The sequence below is a fragment of the Typopeltis vanoorti genome, chromosome 3 (assembly GCF_054136105.1).
Source record: "Typopeltis vanoorti isolate ZY-2024b chromosome 3, IOZ_Tvanoo_1.0, whole genome shotgun sequence".
Taxonomy (NCBI): Eukaryota; Metazoa; Arthropoda; class Arachnida; order Uropygi; family Thelyphonidae; genus Typopeltis; species Typopeltis vanoorti.
The window spans coordinates 121,849,051-121,871,998 of NC_143551.1; the positions used below are offsets into that span (position 1 = coordinate 121,849,051).

Genomic DNA, 22,948 nt, shown 5'->3' on the forward strand with positions numbered 1-22,948 from the left:
TGGTTAGTAGTTAGATGGTAAGCTTTTACCTTCCTTTTTGAGAATGGATTGATATATGCTTACTCCCATGTGTGCCAGCTGAGTGCAGAAGATTGAAGAGATGTAAGAGAGCAGTTGTTAGCTCTAGAACATGTTTGAGTACAATAGGAGAGATGCAATTGGCACCCAATGACTCTTTAGTGTCCTGGTTATTTAGTATTCTTCTTATAGCATTTTGCCAAAAAACCATAGGAAGCATACAGTACTCAGTTATTTGTGTGGAAGGAAACTATCTACCTTCATCCATGTGCATCACTGTTTAGTGATGTCACATGGATGAGAGAGGAGGAAGTGCATATAAGCAGAAGTAGTGTCCTATGACTTTTGTGAAAAACCCGGAGGGCAACAACTTCTGTTTGGACAAGAGGCAAGTTTTCTGCCTCTTGTCCGACGTCTTTTTTTTGAAGTTCGATTTGCTAATGGCTGTTTCACATTTAATGTGTGCTTCAGCATGGGCTGAATATTAAGCTAGAGTTCTCATTACAAGCTATATGCAGTAAACCGAGTTCTTACTTCAATCTTTCAACATCTTTTGTTGAACTATGGTTTGGAAATTGGGTAAGAATTATGGTGCAGAGTTCCAGGAGGATAATTTCTGTCTTACTCAGTGTATGTGTCTGGAGTCAGAAGATGGGAAGGTTCATGGAGGTATAAAAGTTTTACCACCGCTACACTACATAATCCAAGAAGGCCTGTCAGCAAGTTGAATTCCAAATGGTTAGAATAAAGTATTCAGAGCATCCATCTTAAAAAAGGAAATAAAACTGAATATCACAGGATTATAACAAGGATATTGGAAGTTTTTTTGCACTTGGTTAGACTATAATAAATTTAGTTCAATCCTTTATCCAAGTGTAAGCAAACAAAGTTTGCGCCTGAAGTATTTTCAGGACTGAGGCAACTCGTGCTAAAGGTGGACCAAGCTCTTCACTCCTTGTCTTAATATCTCCCATAATGCAAAGCACATCTCCTTGCAGACATATATAATGCTATGCATTAAGGAAAGGACCACTACCCAGACTGTCTCTGACCTTTATTGAGATCTCGTCAGTCGGAGGCAGACCCAGAAATGGTGATACCAAGGCAGAAGCAATGGAGAAGTCATATTTATCTATACGAGTTGCCAAAAGGTGTACCACCCTTTTTATTAAATTACTCTGGATTTAGAAAAATATGTTGGAAGTTTTTTTGCACTTGGTTAGACAATAATAAATTTAGTTTAATCCTTTATCCAAGTGTAAGCAAACGAAGTTTGCGCCTGAAGTATTTTCAGGACTGAGGCAACTCGTGGTAAAGGTGGACCAAGCTCTCATCACTCCTTGTCAAAAACGGTCTGGGTAGTGGCCCTTCCCTTAATGCATAGCATTATACATATCCACAAGGAGATGTGCTTTGCATTATGGAAGATATTAAGACAAGGAGTGATGAAAGCTTGGTCCACCTTTACCACGAGTTGCTTCAGTCCTGAAAATACTTCAGACGCAAACTTTGTTTGCTTACACTTGGATAAAGGATTAAACTAAATTTATTATAACAAGGATGCGTATTTAAGTTTTGTAGATCTAGAAAGACACTTGGCAAGGTACAAAGAGAAATGCTATAAATCATGTATTACTTGATGTTTCAAACAAACATGGTCTATATTTGAATTACAAATCAACTGTTATAATGAAGAAGATATAGGAAGACAGTTTGGTGTTAAATCTGGTGTGAGACAGGGGTGCACGTCTTTCTCCACTGTTACTCATCATCTATATGGATCACATTATAAAGAAAGTGGCATTAAAGATGTTCTCAAAATTAGAGATATTAATCTCAGCTCTTTCCTTTATGAAGACGATTTTATGCTCCTATATGAACTCATCACAAGTCAGCAGGATTCCCTATATTTAAGTTGTAAGTTAGAGGTTAGAATTGAAGGATATACATGACGATGGTTTAATGTAAAATCAGGCAAAAGAAAGGCCACTACACAGAATGCCTAACAGACAAGCTCAGGTATTGAATGTTATTCATAATTTATTTTAGTGGTATTACAACACCAAACCAACTAAATTATAAAAATGCTGTTTACTAACTGGCTTATATTTCACTGGATTCCAAACCAGCACATTCTGCGCTGGTTAACATGTTACAGTTAACACATGATAATAAGTGAAACAATTCAAATTGTAACTATTCAAATTAAACATATTTGGTCATTTGAAAGTTAAGCATAAAATACTTATTGTTTAATACTGACCATATACAAATATTTTAACATTCTTTGCCTACCAGTTTCGCTAGCAAACTGTCTAGCTTTTTCAAGGCGTTGACGGAAAAGTATAAAAAATAGTAGTAAATGCAAATTGAAAGGAACATTAAAAACATTGTAAACACTCCAGTAGCTAAGGCTGCACGTTCGTGTAACAGAGACTGAGTGGTCTTATTGTTCTTAATCATTTATCATGCATGCGTGTTTGTTGTAAATGCATAATGTGATTACTAACTAGCTGTAGTTCAGATGGATTTAGAGAGAGGATGAGGTTTTCCCATGAACTGTTAAGAATAGTACCCTGGTTTCTGTTGACATTTCTAGGCAAAATAGCTCCATGCCATATTTAGACGACGATTATAGACATTGTTTATTCAAGGAAGCCAGAGTAGTGTTAAAAACTGGCGGAAACCTCAATAAAATACTTATTGTAACCACCTAACATTCCTTAAACGTTGCAGAGAATTCTCTATCATCCCAAAGTTCCTCATAGTCAAAGGTCATATAAACTCTACATCGGCTAAAAAAATCTATCTACGCACTTCATTGCAAAAGGATTCAGAACACGAGGTACAAACTCAATCAAAGTGATATTAATTGCCATAGGTTCTTTGATGAAATTTCCAACAATTTAGAATATACTATATTGAATCAGATAGATCAAATGATACAACACAGTTATGGAAAAACTTTCAAACTTTATAAAGAAAAACAAATTAAGAAATTCAATGAACTTTACAAGAAAAAATATCGGACACAGAACAGCCTCCTGGACGACAAAGTGATTTTCAATTTGTCGAATCATAGTCTGACAAAAAATGAATCCGACATTCTCAAAAAAGGCTTTAACTTTGCAATTACACCAAAGCACATTCCTAAAATGGATTTTATGTGTGGAATTGAAAAAGGCCTATATCCACTATAACCGCAAATTGCAGCCAACACTATTAGAATCAAAAGTACCATAATCCTAGCCAAAGCCAAACAACCTATTCTCAACATGTCTCCTTATGATTGAAAGACAATCCTTAACTTAAAGAAAAACAAAGATATCACATTACCAAGGCTGATAAGGGAAATTCAACAGTCATCCTTAACTCTAAAGACTATTATGATAAGTTAAACGTATTACTATCAGACAACTCTACCTATAAGATCCTAGACAAAGATCCCACCATAAAAAATTACAATGAAACAAACCAACTAATCCGTAATTGCAACATTTGGCCAGAAGAAGTGAAGAGAAGAATAAAATCCTCACATCCCATTACTCCCAGACTATATGGGACACCTAAAATACATAAAAAGGATATGCCTCTCCGTCCAATCGTTGATGGGAGATCATCCCCAACTTACCTTTTGCCTAAGCATCTTGTAAACTTAGATCAACAGAATCCTATATCAAGAATAGTCAGCATTTTGTAAATAAACTCCAAGCCATTAAGATTGACCAACAGACATACTAGCCAGTCTGGATATTGTGTCCCTCTTCACCAATGTACCAGTAGAAGAGGTAATAAACATCGTTCAAGGCCTCTTTCCTCTAGACATCACACAGATGTTTAAACACTGCCTTCAGTCTAATTTCTTCAAGGTTAATAACACCATATATCAACAATTAGAAGGCCTAGCAAATGGAAGTCTGCTATCACCATCTTGTGCAGATCTTTTCATGGAAAAACTTGAAAAAGAAATTCTCTCAGACAAGATAAAATTCACTCTGGAAGTTGAAAACAATAACCATCTGCATTTTCTAGACATCTTGATAAAAAAGAGACAATCAAATAGTGTCAATTTATCTATTTACAGAAAGCAGACAGACAATATAAGATACTTTCATTATACTTCTAACCATCACAAGACACACAAACTAAGCATTATCCGTATGTTGAAAAATAGAGCATGTAAGTTTATATCAGAAGAGGAGGATACACAGACTGAAATCTCACTAATAGCTAAAACATTATCACAAAATGGATACCCTCCAAACATCATCAAAAAATATCTATATGGTGACAACCCCAGACAAGAAGAACCAAACTCCCACCACATTTCTATTGTAGTGAGACCCACAGACTGATACACAGACTGAAATCTCACTAATAGCTAAAACATTATCACAAAATGGATACCCTCCAAACATCATCAAAAAATATCTATATGGTGACAACCCCAGACAAGAAGAACCAAACTCCCACCACATTTCTATTGTAGTGAGACCCTTCATCAAGTCTATTTCTTATCAAATAGCCAGAATACTAAAAGCACACAACATCAGAGTGATCTTCAAACCAACCACCAGCATCCAACATTTTTTAGGATCACTAAAAGACAAGGTGCCATTCTACAAATATCCAGGAGTATATTACATTCCTTGCTCCTGTGGTCTCACCTACATTGGACAAACTTCATGGAGTTTGGAGATCAGACAGAGAGAAAGCACGTTGGTGATGTAAACCACAGCATAAGTATTTCTTCCGGCTTAGAACATCATTTCTGTATGCCTAACCACACGACAGAGTGGCAAAATAGCTCCATGCCATATTTAGACGACGATTATAGACATCGTTTATTCAAGGAAGCTGCAGTAGTGTTAAAAACTGGCAGAAACCTCAACAGAAACCAGGGTACTATTCTTAACAGCTCATGGAAAAACCTCATCCTCTCTCTAATTCCATCTGAACTACAGCTAGCTAGTAATCACATTATGCATTTACAACAAACACACATGTGTTATAATGATTAAGAATAATAAGTCCACTCAATTTCTGTCACGCAAACGTGCAACCTTAGCTACTAGAGTGTTTACAATGTTTATAATGTTCCTTTCAACTGGAATTTAATAGTATTTTTTATACTTTTCCGTCAACGCCTTGAAAAAGCTAGACAGTTTGCTAGCGAAACTGGTAGGCAAAGAATGTTAAAATATTTGTATATGGTCAGTATTAAACAATAAGTTTTTTATGCTCAAATTGTAACTATTAAATTATTTAAGGAATTTACAACATATACTGGAATATTAATTAAAAGAAACTTTAATAAATATTTCCTATATTTCGGCAATGTCACATTGCCATCTTCATGGGAACATACAAATATGGCAAGTACACGCAGGCACTACAAAAAGCAAATGAGACAGAAGATAAGAAACTACTGTTGTTTCTAAAGCCCTAATGGTGCCTCCTAGTGGGCTATATTGGGGTTGTCTTGGCCATTGGGTTGATGTTCTCATGATGTAAGTTTCCCAAATTTGAGCAGTCTCATGCACACAAATTTGTTGAGGTTTAAGATTTTTTTAGAGCTGAGGCTGATTCTATGAATAATCTTTCGTACTTAACCTTGCTGCAATATATTACTTTGGCTTTCTTCCAACATATCCTGTGGTGGGCATCTAAAGCATGGTCTGCAAGCCAGAGTGGCTGTACTGGTGAAACTGGATGTAGTCCTTGTGTTCTGAAATTCTGATATTTGCTGTCCTGCCTGTTTGGCCAAAGTTGGACAGTTTACAGCTGCAAGGGACCTGGTATACCCCAGGTAGGTCTAGGGGAAGGGGTTGGTCTTTGGTAGAGCAGATAAGGGATGCCAACTTTTTATATGATCTGTAACATGAAGTCAGGTCATATTTTTTAAGGATTTTGGTTATTTTTTCAGAGGTGCCCCAGATGTAGGGAATGGTGATAGATTTAGTGTAATCTTTATTGTGAAGGCGGGAGGGTTACTGGTTTCAATATATCAGAGATGGCATCAATGGCAGAATCATATTAGAAATGTAAACATAAGGAAGGAATATTACATTGTTTGCATTCAAGAATGTGTGAGAAGAGCTAATCTAAACAAGTATTTGATGCCAAGATGACAGGAAAAAGACACGGAAGACGACCAATATCAACGTGAATTATTTTTTTCAAAAGTATTGTAGAGGAATAAACTAATGGATATACAATACTGAAGTGCTGATTATCCTGTACACCCTTCAGGGTACATATCACAAAATTGATGATGATCATAAACTTCAAACATTTCCATTAATATTACACATTCACTTCATAATTCAAATTTTTTAGATGTAACTGTGTGTTCAATCTTGAATACTCCTTATATTTAAATATCTAGGCTTTCATTATTTTTACAGAGTTGCTGATGTCCCCCCTACATTCAGGAATGTACGAGCAGAGCTAATCCTCCATGACTTCTTGAAATATGATGAAATTTGGTACCTGGAATCGGTATTAAAATTTGCCATTTCAAAATGGGTTATTTTAATTAAATAATTAAGTAAAATAAAATTATGTTCTAGGTTTGACTGTGATAACAAAAGTCACTATTAGAATGCTATTATAAAATGTACCTTTCTATGATTATCTGTTGAATTTTCTAATGTCAAAGAAACTACAATATCATTTGGCAGATGTTTTAATTTAGAATTCTGTATCAGTCATTTACATATTTTAAATTAATGCGAAGCCTGTTAGCAGAAGATAAGTAAAGGAAAACCTCAGTATGCTTATGTAATATTTAATTCAAAGATTAATAAAGGTGCAAATTTTTCCATGACATGTTTAACTCAACTTACCTCCTCACTATATATTTTGAAAATTCACTATTTTGGACTACTCTTTTCCATTCTGGAGTAATTCGTCCAACAGCAAGAACATCATTGCGAACACCATTCTGAATTGCGTATAATGAAAATTTTATATATTAAAAGAACTGTGATGATTTGTTTTGATTAAATGTTTGTTTAAAATTTATTTTAATTAATATTTTGAAAGGCAGGTGAAAATAGCTATTTGATTTTAAAAAATGTTATCAAATAAAATTTAATTATATATTCATAAATACATATAAAGTCATAAACATAGATAAAGCTAGTGGACTAGTTATTTATCATAGAAAATGAATGTGCTTAATTACAGCTTAGCAAAAGTATTAAGTTTGATTTCTTAACCATCAAATGCCATATTCTCTTCCCAGATAATTAGTTTTGTATATAAATATGAGCACACAAAAATGTCTTTTAAATACTTGGAAGAATACTGAATACATAATCATACTGCAATTTTTCAGTATGAATCTTGAAATCCTTGCATCTGTTATTTTCATTTTCTTTTCTTGTGTTTAGACCAAGCCATACTCTCATGGCATCTTTTTAATCTCTAATTTTTCTTCCACAACTTCTTGAGTTGAATTAGCAAATATCCAGGCATGTTCATTTTGGTGAAATAAAATCTTAATGAGTCTATAGTGCAAGAGAATAGAAGCAAAATTATATCCATAGTGAAAAGTATAAAAAACACATGTAAAAGATGGGATTCAAACAAACCCAAATGACATCATTGGTATTGACCAGACTACAGAAGTCTGTTTTGAAAGATAGCACCAAGTTTTAGAAAAATTATAATAAATATACAATTACAGTCAGTTAATATGTTCATTTAATTTTTCTCATATATATTTCCCTATGTTGAACAAATTATTATGATTCTCAAAATTTACTGCAAGGAGGCTATATTCTCCACCAAAAATGACTTGCAGCAATGGCATTATTTAAAGCTCTCAACCAGGTCTCTCTCTATCTCCAGAAAATTCACCTACAAGAATAGTTTCTGTTACTATACACTAAAATGGAACAAACATAATGCATAAGTAACCATAGCTGTATTTATAGCATTTAATCAGTTCTCCAAAATAATCAATTCCAATTAATGGATGGTGCATGCTAGTCCTGATGGTAGCTAACTGCCATACTGAATGAAGCAAAATCAGTGCTTTATTCATGAATTATTTTAAGTTACATGTATGTATATAGTTATCTAGCTGAATAGGATATGTTTAGAGCAGATGCAATTCATCACTTGATGTGAGATCACCATCCTACTTATTAGAAGTATGGAAATTTTCCATGTTTGAGCTCTATAACAATATTTCCTGATTACACAATCTTCAAAACACCTGTAATGCTAACACACAGTAGTTTTACAACCTTTTATGGGTGGAATTCCCATAAGAAGGTTATATTTTACCTCTAGAAAAAATTTCATATTCAAATTAAAAATCTAATCTGGTGAAAGCACATCACTGAATATGCAGTTGGTAAAGTAACATTGCAAATTGATTTTGACAGCAAAGTAACGTTTGCCAGTGTATAAGACAAATATCTGAAGATAAGACAAAAATTGCATAAACATGGGGATTGTCTTAGACTTCAGGTATAAAATCAGAATCTCTGAATTCCAAATTGGAAATTCAAATTTGCAATGGAAAACATTTAGCTGCTAGAGCACCTCCATAGCACAACTGAAAAACCAATGGTACATTGCACCATTTGATTGGAAAAGGCCCAAGTTCAATTCTCGTCATGGCGGGAGGAATCTTTATATGGACTTTTTCCAATCGATGGTGAGTTAGTCAATTTCATACGGATGTAGCAGGGTTTTTTCTCCCGAAAACCCAGATTTTTCATCCTGCATACAGACAAATCGACCCTTCAGAACACACACAATTTACAGACAAAAAAACACTAGTTGTGGTGGTGGGGAGTAGTTGGCGCTGATGTAGATGATTGGTAGTAGAGGATCAGTGTAGTGGTGGAGACTGAGAGTTGTACAATAGGTGTCCTCCCACAATGAGTCTTCGGACTCCTTGGAGGTGTCAAAAATAATAACACTAATAATATAGTAACGTGTATTGTAGCAGTGTTATGTTAGACACATATGGTGTGTTCTAACAAGTTTTGCTTTTATATTAATTAGAATATTAATATATTCTAATTAATATAAAATATTGATATACTGATATATTAGTATATTAATACATATTGTATATAAATATATTTATTTTCGGGTGCTTAAGCGTCAAAGCTGTATAACTGAGAGAAGACCTCCACATAACCTTTAAAGGAATGTGGAGAACTGACCAGGGCTTCTGACCTAATGTCCAATCCTCAATTTATTGGAGTGCACCCTGTTGGGTATCTACCTGGATATTGAACGAACTAGGATAGGCTGGCAGTTTGGGATTTAGCTGACCAAAAGGCATTTTTACTGGCTTAAACCAAAATACAAAATGATGGTATAACATGACAGAATTTCATGCCAGCTGGGGCAACGTCCGGTTAAACAAGGCCCCCGTTGTTTTTGCCAGGGAACCAGCGAAAAGTCAGCTACTGGAACAAATCCTAAAACACACCCCAACTCAACATCCCCAGATTTCAAGATCAGTATTATCAACATAAGTAGCCTGAATGCTAAAAAAATGGAGCTAACTGAGGAATTAGATAAGTACCAGATCGACATAATAGGGGTGACTGAAACAAAAAAGACAAAAATTGGTGAGATCTTTCTGAGCAATAAATACAAAATGCTATATTCAGGCAATGACAATCAAGGAAAAGAAGGAGTAGCTATAGTATTCAACACTAAATACGAGGCTAATCTTCTTGAATGTCAGGCAGTCTCAAGTAGTGATGTGGGCAAATATGAGAATGGGGAACTGGACAATGAGATTTATTTGTGCCTATGGTTCCACAGAAGGTTCTACTAAGGTAGAAGTGGAAGAAATTTTTGAGGCTTTAGAGAAAGGCAACAGACACAATGAAAAGGTAAAAATTGGTCCTTGTTGGGGATCTAAATAGCAGAGTAGGAAATGACTGTCAGACATACAAAAATATTTTGGATAAATTTGGAGAAAAGAGCAAAGCTAATAATAATGGCAAATACCTGTTAGATTTTTGGTTATTACTAACATCATGTTTCAACATAAAAATGTGCACAAATTCACATGGAAAGAAGAAGCAAGGAATAAGAAAAGTCTCATTGACTATGTTATGTTGATAGTGATATTTTTTTCCTGGTGCAGGACACCAGACTGTACAGAGGATTTGAAATTGGAAGTGTTCACTATTTAGTCTTGAGCAGGATAAAATTGCATTTCATATTGAAAAGAAGAACATGTAAGAGTTTAAAGCAAATAACAGTTCAGCAGCTCTCAGATGTGAACTGTAGACTAAAATACACAAAGATTATTAAGGAAAATTGAAAGAGTTTGAGAACAGGAACCAAACACTGGAGATTCAGTGGTAAGCCTTGAAGAAAACCCAGATTGATTCAGTCAGAGAGAGGCATGTGGTGAGGTTGTCTGCAAGGATAAAAAAAATCCGAACTCCATGGTGGACACTGGAAATTAAAGATTCAGTGAAGGAAAAGAAGAAAGCATATCAAAAGTTTTCCTGGGAAATAAGTCAGCTTGTGCTCTTAGAGAATAAAGAGAGAAATGTAAGAAAGCTAAACATTGTGTAAAACTAGCTAAACAAAAGTCACGGGAAGACTTTGGTAAGAACATAGAAAATAAATATCAAGACGGTGGCAATATATTCTGGAGGTTGTTGAAAAAGCTAAGAAATTGGGGAAAGAGTGCTGTCAAAGGAATTAGATATGACAAAGGCGACATGAAAACTGGAGAAAAAGATATCCTTGAAGAATGGAGTAATTACTTCTAAAAATTGCTAAATGAAACAAGCAGTGAGAGCACAGTGGTAAAAAACACTCAACAGCCATACATTCAGGAACACATATCCATACTTGAAGTAGAAAAAGCCATCAAAGGCTTGAAATGTGGAAAGGCAGCAGGAATAGATGATATTCGACCAGAAATGCTGAAGTATGGAGGTATAAAAGTCTTACAGTGGCTGCACTGCATAGTTCAGACAGCCTGGAACAGAGAGACGAATTCCCGATGATTGGAGTAGAGCTCTCATAGTACCCATATATAAAAAGGGAAATAAAACTGAATATGAGAATTACAGAGGTATTTCCCTACTGAGTGTTCCTGGTAAGATTTATGCAAGTATACTTGAGAAATGGTTGAGAAGAATTGTGGAAGAAAAGCTTGGTGAAGAACAAGCTGGATTCAGGCCAAATAGAGGCTGTCAGGATCAGATCTTCACTTTACGACAAATAGTGGAGATCATGGGAATATAACAAAGATCTGTATTTAAGTTTGTATATCTGGAAAAGGCATATGACAAGGTGCAAAGAGAGAAGCTATTCAATATGCTACAGTTATATGGTGTCAATGGGGCATTATATCAAGAAATACTTAGTCTTTATTTGAGTTGTAAGTCAGCAGTTAGAATTGAAGGAAGTACAGGAAGATGGTTTAATGTTAAATCTGGTGTTAGACAAGGATGTACATTATCCCCTCTGTTATTCATTATTTATATGGATCACATTATGAAGGAAAGTGGTATTAAACCTGATATCAAAATTAGAGATGTTAATGTCAGCTCTGCTTTATGTTGACGATGTTATACTTCTAATAAATCCGCTACAAGTCTGCAAGATTCCCTGACTAAATTGAATAACTGTTGTAATAGATATGGTATGACGGTAAGCAATAACGAGACAAAGACAATGAAAATAAGAAGAATCGCTGAAAATGTCAACTGCATTGTGAATGGAGAACCTGTGGAACAAGTAAAACATTTCAGCTACTTAGGGATGGTTTTTAGTGAAGATAGTAAATTACATATGGAAATAGACAATAGAATCAACAAAGGTATAGCAGGAAGTCAAATGAATAAATTCATATGGAATAAAAGAGAAATTAGTCATAACACTAAATTTGCTGTATACAAGACAGTATTCAAAACAGTTTTAACTTATGGACCTGAGAGCTAGGTCAGCTTGACCAAAGACTAGAGACTGCCGATATGAGAGTCCTGAGAAAGATTAGGGGCACGAACAGATGGCATCATCATATTAAAAATAAGGATACTAGGAAAGAACTTGACATTGTCAGCATCCAGGAACGTGTTAGCAGAGCTAATCTCAGATGGAATGGTCACTTAAACAGAATGGGTGAGGAAAGATTAGCAAAACAAGTGTTCTCTGCCAGATTGGTAGAGACTACATGCTTAGGCACATTTTTTTGGCCATTCTTTCCATTTGGTTGTAGAATTTGTTTTGACAAATTAAATATCCAGAATGTATCACGAAATCGAATAATTTTACAATATCTTGTGGGAAGATGTCAGCAAGTAATTGTAGTCTCTTTGAGAGGTACCTTAGTATATAGAGATTCTACATCGAAGCTCACCATAAGATCAGTAGGTTGTAATGAGATATTTTTAAATTTATTTAAGAAATCCGAAGAGCTTTTCAAAAAAAAAAAAGAGTGTGATTTGCCTATATGCGATTTCAATAATTTCATTTTTTTGAAAAACTCTTCAGATTTCTTAAATAATTTAAAAAATATCTCATTACAACCTATTGAATCTTATGGTGAGCTTCAATGTAGAATCTCTATATACTAATGTACCTCTTAAAGAGACTTTACAATTACTTGCTGACATCTTCCCCCAAGATATCGTGAAATTATTTGATTTCATGATGCACTCTGGATATTTCTTGTGTCAAAACAAATTCTACAACCAAAAGGAAGGAACGGCCATGGGAAGTCCACTTTCACCTATTTTAGCCAACTTTTATTTGGAACATCTAGAAGACGTCCTATTTTCATCTATATTCCCTCAACCAACCTTTTGGGTGAGATATATAGAAGACATCTTTTCAGTGTGGCCTCACAACAGAGATTCCTTACCTTCCTTTTTAGCCAAAATCAATTCCTTATATCCTCGTATTACGTTTACCATGGAGATTGAAAAATACAACAAATTATCCTTTTTAGGCATCCTCCTCATCCACTCACCTTTAGGTATTCTGACAACAACAACAACTTACAGAAAACCCGCTTTTATTGGATGTTACATTCTCAAACAATTTGTCCATCATCCTTATCAAAAAACAGGAATCATAAAATGTTTAATTCGATGATCTAGAACTAATTGCTCAACTCCCAATGAATTACAGAAAGAACTTTCAACTATCAAACATCACATGAAATTAAATGGCTTCTCCGAAAAAAAACTACATATCTGTTCGATTCCTACAATCCAATCCAGAACAACAAAGAATCAATAAGTCGAGTTCCAATTCCATATATTTCCAGGATTTTAGAATTTCAAGAATTCTGAAGCAATATGAATTAATAGCCACTTATATGCCTATTAACAAAATATCCACCTATTTCCCCCTCTTAATGATAAACGCTCAACTATGTCTCTGCCTGGTGTATATCAAGTTCCTTGTAAGTGCAATCTGTCGTACTCTGGACAAACCGGAGGACACTCTATAGAAAAAAGAATACAAGAACATCAATCATACATTCTTCACAACAAATCCAATAAATCTGGATTGGTGCAGTACGGGATAGAGACAAGCCACAACATTCTCTGGTCCAAGACTCGTCTTCTACACAGATGTAGCTATAAATTTGAACACCTATTCAAAGAGAGTGCTGAAGCCTTACTTCAATGCCCTAACTTGAATTGAAACGACTGTGTATCCTTGTCAAAAATATGGGAAAGTTTAATCCAGATAACACACTAAAATAACACACACATAGATACATTACTGTACTTAAATAGTAAGCCTATGTATTTAGGTGTCACCATAGATAGAACACTCACCCTCAAAGAACACCAAGTAAAAGTAGCTCAGAAAATAAAAACTCATAATAACATAATTCAGAAGCTAGCTAGTTCAACTTGGTGCAGATGAGAATAATAACAGGAACTATAAGATCTACACCAAATGATTGGCTTCCTGTCATCAGTAACATTGCACCTCCTAACTTATGCAGAAAGCAGCTCTTGCTATTGACAAATTTAACCAATAATTTTAACTTAACTATCTACGAAGACATACAAAATCCCTCTATGAGGAGACTAAAATCAAGAAATCCTAGTTGGAGAATAGCAAAGGAATTAATAGTTAAATCTTTCAACTTGACTGATATATAGAAAGATGAATGGCTCCAACACTATAACAATACCAGATTAGCTATATCAGACCCTACATCTAACTACACAGATTTGGACTACCACGTCATCTTTGGACAACCTTAAACTGCATTAGAACAGGTCATGGTAGATGTAAACACCATCTACATAAATGGAGTGACTCTCCTGCTTGTGACTGTGGTTATCACTCAAACTACTGACCACATTTTACTGGACTGCCCAATACATACTTTTGAGGGCACTATGCAAGATATACATAATGTTATTATGGAAGCTATAAACTGGCTTTAAAAATTGAAAATTGCTTTGTAAAACTTTCTTTTATGTGACTTAATTGTCATACATCTGTTACATTGGTGTATTATGTTTCTTGCTGTATTTTACCATCATATGATAAATAAATAAATAAGGGAGGTATCTGGTAGAACAACTATATACTTACATTTAATTTTAATGTCTTTATTTGTAAAATTTTTGACAATGGCTATGAAACTTAGCCGAAAATTTTACAAATAAAGACATTAAAATGAAACGTGATCCTGGTTCATCATAATATTTTATGATGTATTTACTGTTAAGTCAGATAGAAACAGTCCTTACTTTGGTGTTTGTCGGAGTACCAGAGAGAGAGAGAGAGAATTCCTTTTTGTAAAACTTTGACTCTCCAACAGAATAGCTGGAGCGACAAATTAAACAATAGTTTGAAACTTAAAGGAGAAAAAGACTAATTTTAGGAAGGACTTTATTTATGAACACAGAACACATTTAGAACCGAATTATTGATGGTTACTATGTCAGTTTCTTTTTTTTTTTTTTTAAATAAGATTACTCAAGGAAAATGTAAACTAAAAAAGAAAAGGTTCACACAATAATTGTGTAACTCAACTTAGACTAGAACTTTAACAGATTAGACAACTGTTAATAGCAACTGTTTAAAAACCAATAACCAATGTATTTTCTTAAAACTGGGCATCAGAGAATGAGCAAATAAAGCTTTCACATGCAGGTTATTGATTTTAAACTAATTCTCATAACACCACACTATTTTCCTAACACAAAATAATCTTTGTCTTAAAAAAAATAAAATAATGGCAAGTCAGCTAAGAAAATGTGCTTTTTTGCATTTAGCATTTCATTAAAAATAAATAAAAAAATAAAAAATAAATAAAAAATCAGCTAATGCCTTTTTATTCCCGTATACGGGAGTAGGCGAGGCCATTTAGCCCTATCTAACTTTTGGAGACTGAGTGGGCAGTTCAATCTCCACTGGTACCAATCAGAGATAGATGGCCCAAGGCTATCACTAATTAAGCGGTACACAGTGAAGAGAGACAGTCCAAATGTGCCGCCATCTCGTGGTCCCTAACCCTAACACAATATATTTAATGTTTGAAATAATGTGGGGTCTACGGTTGATTTTCTTGAGTTTACGGGACGAAAAACCCGCTTGCCCGTGCCAGAGATCGACTAACTCGGGAACCAGTTGAAAAAAGGCTTAGAAAAATTTCCTCTAGTCGCCGACTAGACTCGAAACCAAGTCTTCCTTCGTGCGGCCAAGCACCGTGGTATGCAAACGCCACATCCACTGAGCTACACAGGCTCTTCAGGCTTAAAAATCGAGCTACACAGGCTTAAAAATATATAAATAATGATAATAATAAATAAATAAATGTTAAAAAATTAACACTTACTTTTAGTCCAGGATTGGCAATCAATTTAGTGGTGTCACTAAGATATGCCATATAACTCTGTACCATTTGCTTTGTCTCCTTCTGGCTAAGATATTCATATGGTGATAAAAAACTCCCAGCTGACAAAAAAAGTGCACTTGCATCTAAAAATAAAATCAAAAAAGTAATTAGCCATTTATAATTTTTAGTAATTATCCTTTCCTTCATGCTTTCACAGTGATCAGAATACATTATGAAAATTATGGAAACAACTACCCTGTTGGAGTAAAACTTTAGTTTAATATAAACCAAAATAAACACTCGACGTTTCGACCTTCACATCAAGGTCATCATCTGGAGTATACAAATACATACAAAGAAACAAGCTGCACTACAATCTACATGGCATGCTCAAGTTACTGACCAACTTTAGCATGCCATGTAGAGTATAGTGCAGCTTGTTTCTCTGTATATAGGTGTATGCTCCAAATGATGACCTTGATATGAAGGTCAAAACGTTGAGTGTTTATTTTGGTTTATATTAAACTAAAGTTTTACTCCAACAGGGTAGTTGTTTCCATAATTTTCATAATTACTAAATACATTATCTTTTGCAGTTTCACTGAAAACATCTTCCCTTGTATCCATATTCTATAACATAACATCTTTAGTTGGAGAAAAGAGGAAATACCAACTATATATCCTTTCTCCAAAGGCCTTAAGGTTGTAGCCCTACCACTGAGTTACCAATCACCAGGCTAGTAAAACACTGAAGAACATTCAGATGGATTCAAAAGGCAAAACAAAAATGAAAACAATAAAATCCAGTAAACAGTGCAACTTTGAATGTAAAAGGAATGGCTCAGATACAATATTAAATATAGGACTTAAAATTGCAGTAAAGAAACAAAAGAAAAAATTAAAAACATACTGTGGGAACTGAGAACTTTCATGATATATAGTTGTTAGAAGGGAAAAAAGGACACAGGCAAGTATTATGATATGGTTTCACAAATGCATTTCAAAACTGATAAATTACTATAAATAGTGAAGTGAAAGAATAGTAAGAGATGATTAATTAAAAATAAAGTCAATAATAATTGGGTTATATGCTCCAGATGAGGGAAGAGAGGATGACTGAATTCTATGAACAATTACAAAACATGTATAATAAGATAAAATAGTTGGTCCTCAAGTAACAGCAGGTTCCTCTTTGACAATCCTATCATAAGATAGAAATCAATACATACGTAGTGATTTCTATCAGGGGCAAACATTACGGGTGTGCTAGATGTGTGGTGCACATCAACGGAATAGCAATATCACCGATATAACATTTTTGCATTTCCCTTTAAAGATTAACCTAATTGTTTCCTGGCTTTGTGTGATTCCTAAAATTAAACACAATATACTAATGCTTTATGAAGAGAATACATTTCAATGCTTAAACATTGCATCACATTCGCAATAATAGCTTGCATGTGAGCTCACAAATACAGATGCCTTTGAGCCCTTTTGAACAGATGTACAGAGGGTCAAATTCTTAGCATTTCTAGTAGTTTTAAACCACCCAGAAAGAGAGCACTGAGACAATAGTACCTTAGAAAGCAGTGGCTTTGATCAGTTATTGTGACTGACACATGCATGCAACATAATTGTGGGGGTGGAATGTTTTTCCATTAAGTTTGTCATTCAAGTTGTCTCTAATTACACTAATCGTCCTAAATATAGTACACAGACGTTAAATGTCGGTTTACTTTATTTAGTGATAAACAAAGCTACTTGTTTTTTTTTGCTTGTGCAGTATAGCATCTATTGAGGTTGGAAAGCTTTTTTTAATGGTATAGAGAAATTTTTAATCTAGTCTTCAGAAACAACAGATGTAGTAAAAATTTATCTCTTCCTGAATAAAAATGAATACTTGTGTATTATAAGAAGTTGTTGATCTACAACAAAATACTAGCATATATGAGATATCTATTATTGATAAGACAGAAGAGCCCCTGACACTAAAAAAATAAAATAAAATAAAAAATAAATGATGAATATAGGATTCCCGAAAGTGGGGAATAAAATAAAATAAAAAATAAATGATGAACATAGGATTCCCGAAAGTGGGGAATAAAATAAAATAAAAAATAATGAATGTAGGATTCCCAAAAGTGGGGATAATTCCGATAACGATCAGATATTATGTCCTATTATTGAGTAAAATGCATACTGGGTCTCAGTAAACAAAAGCAAATTCGTAGAAAAAGAAGCAAAATATACACAAACCAGAGAAATACGCATAACATACGGAACAAATTTTACGAGATGATTTGCTGCTCCATCAAATCACATGTATTCCTGCCATGCCTAATTGAATCACCTCATCAACATTATTAATTCATTGGATTAGCTTCTCCTTAGCGTTTTCAACTGTACTAAATGTATACAGTGGATGTTTATTATCGATTAGTTAGTTAGTTATACTTTGCAAATAAATCTCTTTTTCTCTCCTCGTAAGTTTTTTTTTTTTAAATTATGTCATCATAAATGCACTTATTCATGTCTAGACTTTATAGGATCACATGATATTCGTGCTACCCAGCAACTTATAGGACATACACATATTACAAATGTTAATTATTAATAATTTGTTTGCCATTAATGAAAGTATTTCTATACTTATTTTTTCCTTACATTTCCCATTCTCATGATTTATTAATGATGGTTCACATATTTTCACTTTTGAGTAATTCAAATATACCAAAAAAACAGAGCACTCCTTTATTACTGTTTTCTAATATATCTTAAAACAAATGCACTGTCCCCCCCACTGTATGCAGATTTGGTTAAAATTAATTGATAAATTAAAGTATTCGAAGTTATCCTGCAATTAATTGCATCGCACCAATTAAGATGAGCATTGATGCAGTATGCACTCTTAAAATTTTCATACATCAACAAAAATACGGTCACATTGACGTGAATTTTGTTCCCAACCAAAATATATATATATTGTCCAATATATATATATATATATAATGGGCAAGTGATGTCACTGATATATGAGGGTGGTTTTATAAGTTTCTAACTTGACAGAAAGAAAACAACTGTCATTTTTCAACATAATCTCCCTTTACTGAAACACACTTTTTGCATCTTTGAATTAACATTTCTATGCCCTTGAAAAAATTGTCTATACTATTTTTTCAAGGGCATAGAAATGTCTGCAAAATGGCCTAAAACTGCATCTTTCACTTCATTGTCATCTGCAAATTTTCTTCATCGAAGGTCTTTCTTCAGTTTCAAGAAGAGGCAGTAGTCATTGGGTGCTGGATCTGGGCTGTAGGTGGGTGTTCAATCTCCTAGAAGCCAAAGTCCTTCACTGCAGCCGTTGCAACAATAGCTGTATGGACTGGAGCATTGTCGTGAAGCAGGCAAACACCACGACTCAGCATTCCTTGTCTCTTCTCCTTTATGGTGACATGCAGTTTGTGCAGGAGTGAAGCATAATATTCTGCTTTCACAGTGGTATTCCTTTAAGTCAATCAAGAGAACTCCCCAGCAATCCCAAAAGATTGTTGCCATGATCTTCTTGGTGGACTGAGTGACTTTGGCTTTTCTCAGCCATGCTTTGCCTGGCTTGTACCACACAATGGATTCCCTTTTGGAAAGAGGATCATAAAAAAGAACCATGGTTTCATTCCCAGTGACAATGGATTCCTGCACTTCTCTCTGATTCCTTTGGCAAAGCTCTAAAAACTTGCAGGAACAGGTCACACGATGCTCCTTTTGAATTGAAGAGAAGTTGGGGCACCCACCTTGCACTGACCTTTGTCATGTGAAGCTTTTTTGTGAATGACGTGAAAAACAGTTCTTATAGAATGCCCCCAACCTTGCTGAGATTCGTTGAGCTTCAGTTGTCTGTCATTGAGCACTTCCTCCTCAACAAGAGAGACATTTTCCTCAATCATCACTTCCACAGGCCGACCATCACAAGGATCATCTTCAATGCTCTCTCGCTCTTCCTAGGTGAAACTATTTAGCCCATTCCTTCATGGTGGAAAAGCTTCCCCATAAATACTATCCAATTGCTGTTTAATAGCACTTGATGAAGGAAGTAAAGTTTTTCACCCTTATTTGGTGAAAAACTTTATCACACCACGGAATTCGATTTTCAACATTACAGCACTTAGCATGACGCACATTAGTCAAACGAGTGCCTCCACTCGTTTGACTAATATGATGCAGGTAGATAGTTGAAACTGGTGCACTAGGCTCCTCATAGATGGTGCTCTCTGTCACACACAGAGTTTTAAAATTGGTGTGAATTTTGTATGTCTGGCTGGAAACATTTGGAACCTACCTCGTATGTGTGTGTGTGTTCAATAATCTACCATTTATCCGACCTCTGAAGCTTTGAATCTTTGAAAGATCGCAGTTTTAGGTCGGATAAATGGTAGATTCAAAACGTTGGTTAACTGCCCCCTGAAACCTTTCCTCTGATATATTAATGCTCCTGTACAGTGAGCCAAATTTAATCAGCTTTTTTTCCCCTTCACACTAGATATCATTCTTTATATGTATGTAAGAGTATGCTAAACAGCATAAATAACATTAATGGGTAATAAAACAGAATAAAAATCGTAACATTATCAGTTTAAAAAAAAGTATGGCACTTTAAACAAATTTGTTGCTTTTTCTTTATCTATTGTGATATCAATGTTTATTCTTCTCTTTTGTCAATTTTACTATTTTACAGTGCAGACTCTCACTTTTGTGTTTAGTTGGCTAAGAAATACTCATGCTTATTCTGACTTTCTAACTTTAGCAAAAACAAAGATTACAAACATTTATAGTGTATGGTCTACTTTTGCCCATTCATGTGCTATGCTACATGAAGAAATTTCACAGTGCATACATTGCTTGCTGTATGCTAAAAATCTGGCTGTTATTACTTTCTAAATTGGAACATCAACTTACTGCCATTTGTGTACTACAAAACTTAAAAAAAAAAAAAAAAAAAACCTATTTCTTAGCATAGAGTTTCCCTCTGTTTAGGGAACTGTCTATGGAAAATTTATATTTACAATTACTGTGCAAATCCATTGACTGTGTATTTTTTAAAATGCTTTGAAAAGGAACATTTTTTTTTCAGGAATAATTTACTCATTTGGCGCCACAAGTAAATGCACACGTAGTGAGCAATTAACTTTTGGTGTTGAAATTGATTTGCTAGCATGTCAACAATGCTAAGTGACTGATGTTTATCATATGTTGCTCAAAGTAATTAAATTCATTTCCTGGCCACTTTTACGTTATCAGGCATTTAATAATACAATAATATACAAAAATTCATTTCCTGGCTACTTTTACGTTATCAGGCATTTGCAATAATACAATAATATACTGTACACCAGTGTTTCCCAAATTTTTCCTACGATGAAACACTTCACAAATCCTAAAATTTTAATGGAACACCTTCGTTAGAGCTGAGTATCATTGGTCTCGTATTCAACGTAAAGCTAAGTGCACACTATCGGCGAAGCAGGCTGTATTGCATTGCAAAAATGCAACACCGCACACAACAAGCATGCCGGGCTGTATCGTGTCACATTGACCTTACTTGTGACTGCACGTTTCCTAGAATAGATACCTCCATACTTCATTCGCACTTCGAAGTGTCGACAACCGCAGGCAGTTATCAGCCAGCAGCTGAGTCAAGGCCGGTGCATGTTGGCCTTAATAGTACAATCCACACGCAAAATGAGGAGTGCCCGATTTTCCCACATGTCTGAACTTGTCACAGCATTTAAAACTATTCCAGGCTCATATTAATTTTGATAATTTTTCACTTTCTGCAGAACACAGGTGTTCTGCGGAATACAGCAGGGTTTCCCAAATGTTTCTCACAATAAAATATGTGAGAAATATTTGTACATTAAAATTATTTCATTTAAGAATTAGTTATTATTAATAATAATAATTTTAGCATGGATGATCATTTAGCAGAATTATGTAATTTTACTTAAAAGCTGAATAATATAATACTACCCAGAAGAGTTGTCATTTTACAAATATGAACATATACCGTATTGTTCGATAGTTAACGCACATGCACTAACCAGCGGTAGAGTTAGGAAGTACAGGCAGAGGAATTCTTTAAAAGCATGTGCGTTGCTAGTAGCAGTGGTCGATTATTCCGTACATCCTGTTTTAAAATATTTCATAAAGTAAATCATTATTTGTTTATATTTTGTTATTAGATCTGAATTACCCATGGAAGACAGAAGTACTTCTCAGAGAAAATCCTACACGGTGCAGTTCAAGCCTGAAGTGGTAAAACTAGCAAAGGAAAAAGGGAATCGTGAAGCTGGTAGATTGTTCAGTGTTGGAGAAAGTAGTGTTCATGAATGGCGAAAGGCTGAAACAGTCCTGAAATGTTCACATACAAGGAAACATGCTATGAGGTTTAGAAGGTGCTTGTGGCCAACCATAGGAAAAAAACTGTTTGATTGGGTTGTTAGTGAAAGAGCTAAAGGTATGAGAATATCTACTGTCCGTGTGTTGCAGGAATTGAAAAGAAATGTGTAAAACGATAATAATAAAGGATTTCAATGCCTACCCATCTTGGGTTTTTGGATTTATGAAGAGAAATAATTAAGTGTGGGCTCCTCCACCAGTGTCGGACAAAATTTGCCGTGTGACTGGGAAGCGAAAGTAGCTAAATTTTATTTGTTCCTGAGAGAAAACTTGTGTGGAGTTGATACTTGTCACGTTGGGAATATGGATGAGGTTCCTGTAAGTTTTGATATGCCTAGTTCTAGGACTGTGAATCTGAAGGGGGCAAAAGAGGTTTCAGTTGCTACAACAGGGCACGAAAGGTCTAACTTTACTGTGGTTCTCTGTGTAACTGCAGATGGTGCCAAACAGCCACCGATGGTGATTTTCAAAAGAAAGACTGTTCCAAAAGGTTGCAATTCCAAAGATATCATTGTTACTGCTAATGATAAAGGTTGGATAAATTGTTATGAAATTTTGGTTGGGAATGTGTGGCGAAAGAGAAAAATGGCATTTTTCAACCCAAAATCTTTGTTAGTGTTGGATTCGTGTAGGGCACACATGAAAGCAGAAGTT

The 22,948-nt window shown here is 34.7% G+C and overlaps 1 protein-coding gene across 1 annotated transcript in view; it reads right to left on the reverse strand.

Annotated features, from left to right (window-relative positions):
• LOC150108527 (VWFA and cache domain-containing protein 1-like) overlaps window positions 1-22,948 on the reverse strand; it is a 420,515-nt gene that overhangs the window by 137,017 nt on the left and 260,550 nt on the right. Inside the window, exons 16-17 of the mRNA XM_090415949.1 lie at window positions 15,845-15,987; window positions 6,867-6,964 (exon numbers count right to left, since the gene is read on the reverse strand). Of these exons, the coding sequence (XP_090272075.1) occupies window positions 6,867-6,964; window positions 15,845-15,987 (241 nt within the window). The remainder of the gene's footprint in view (window positions 1-6,866; window positions 6,965-15,844; window positions 15,988-22,948) is intronic.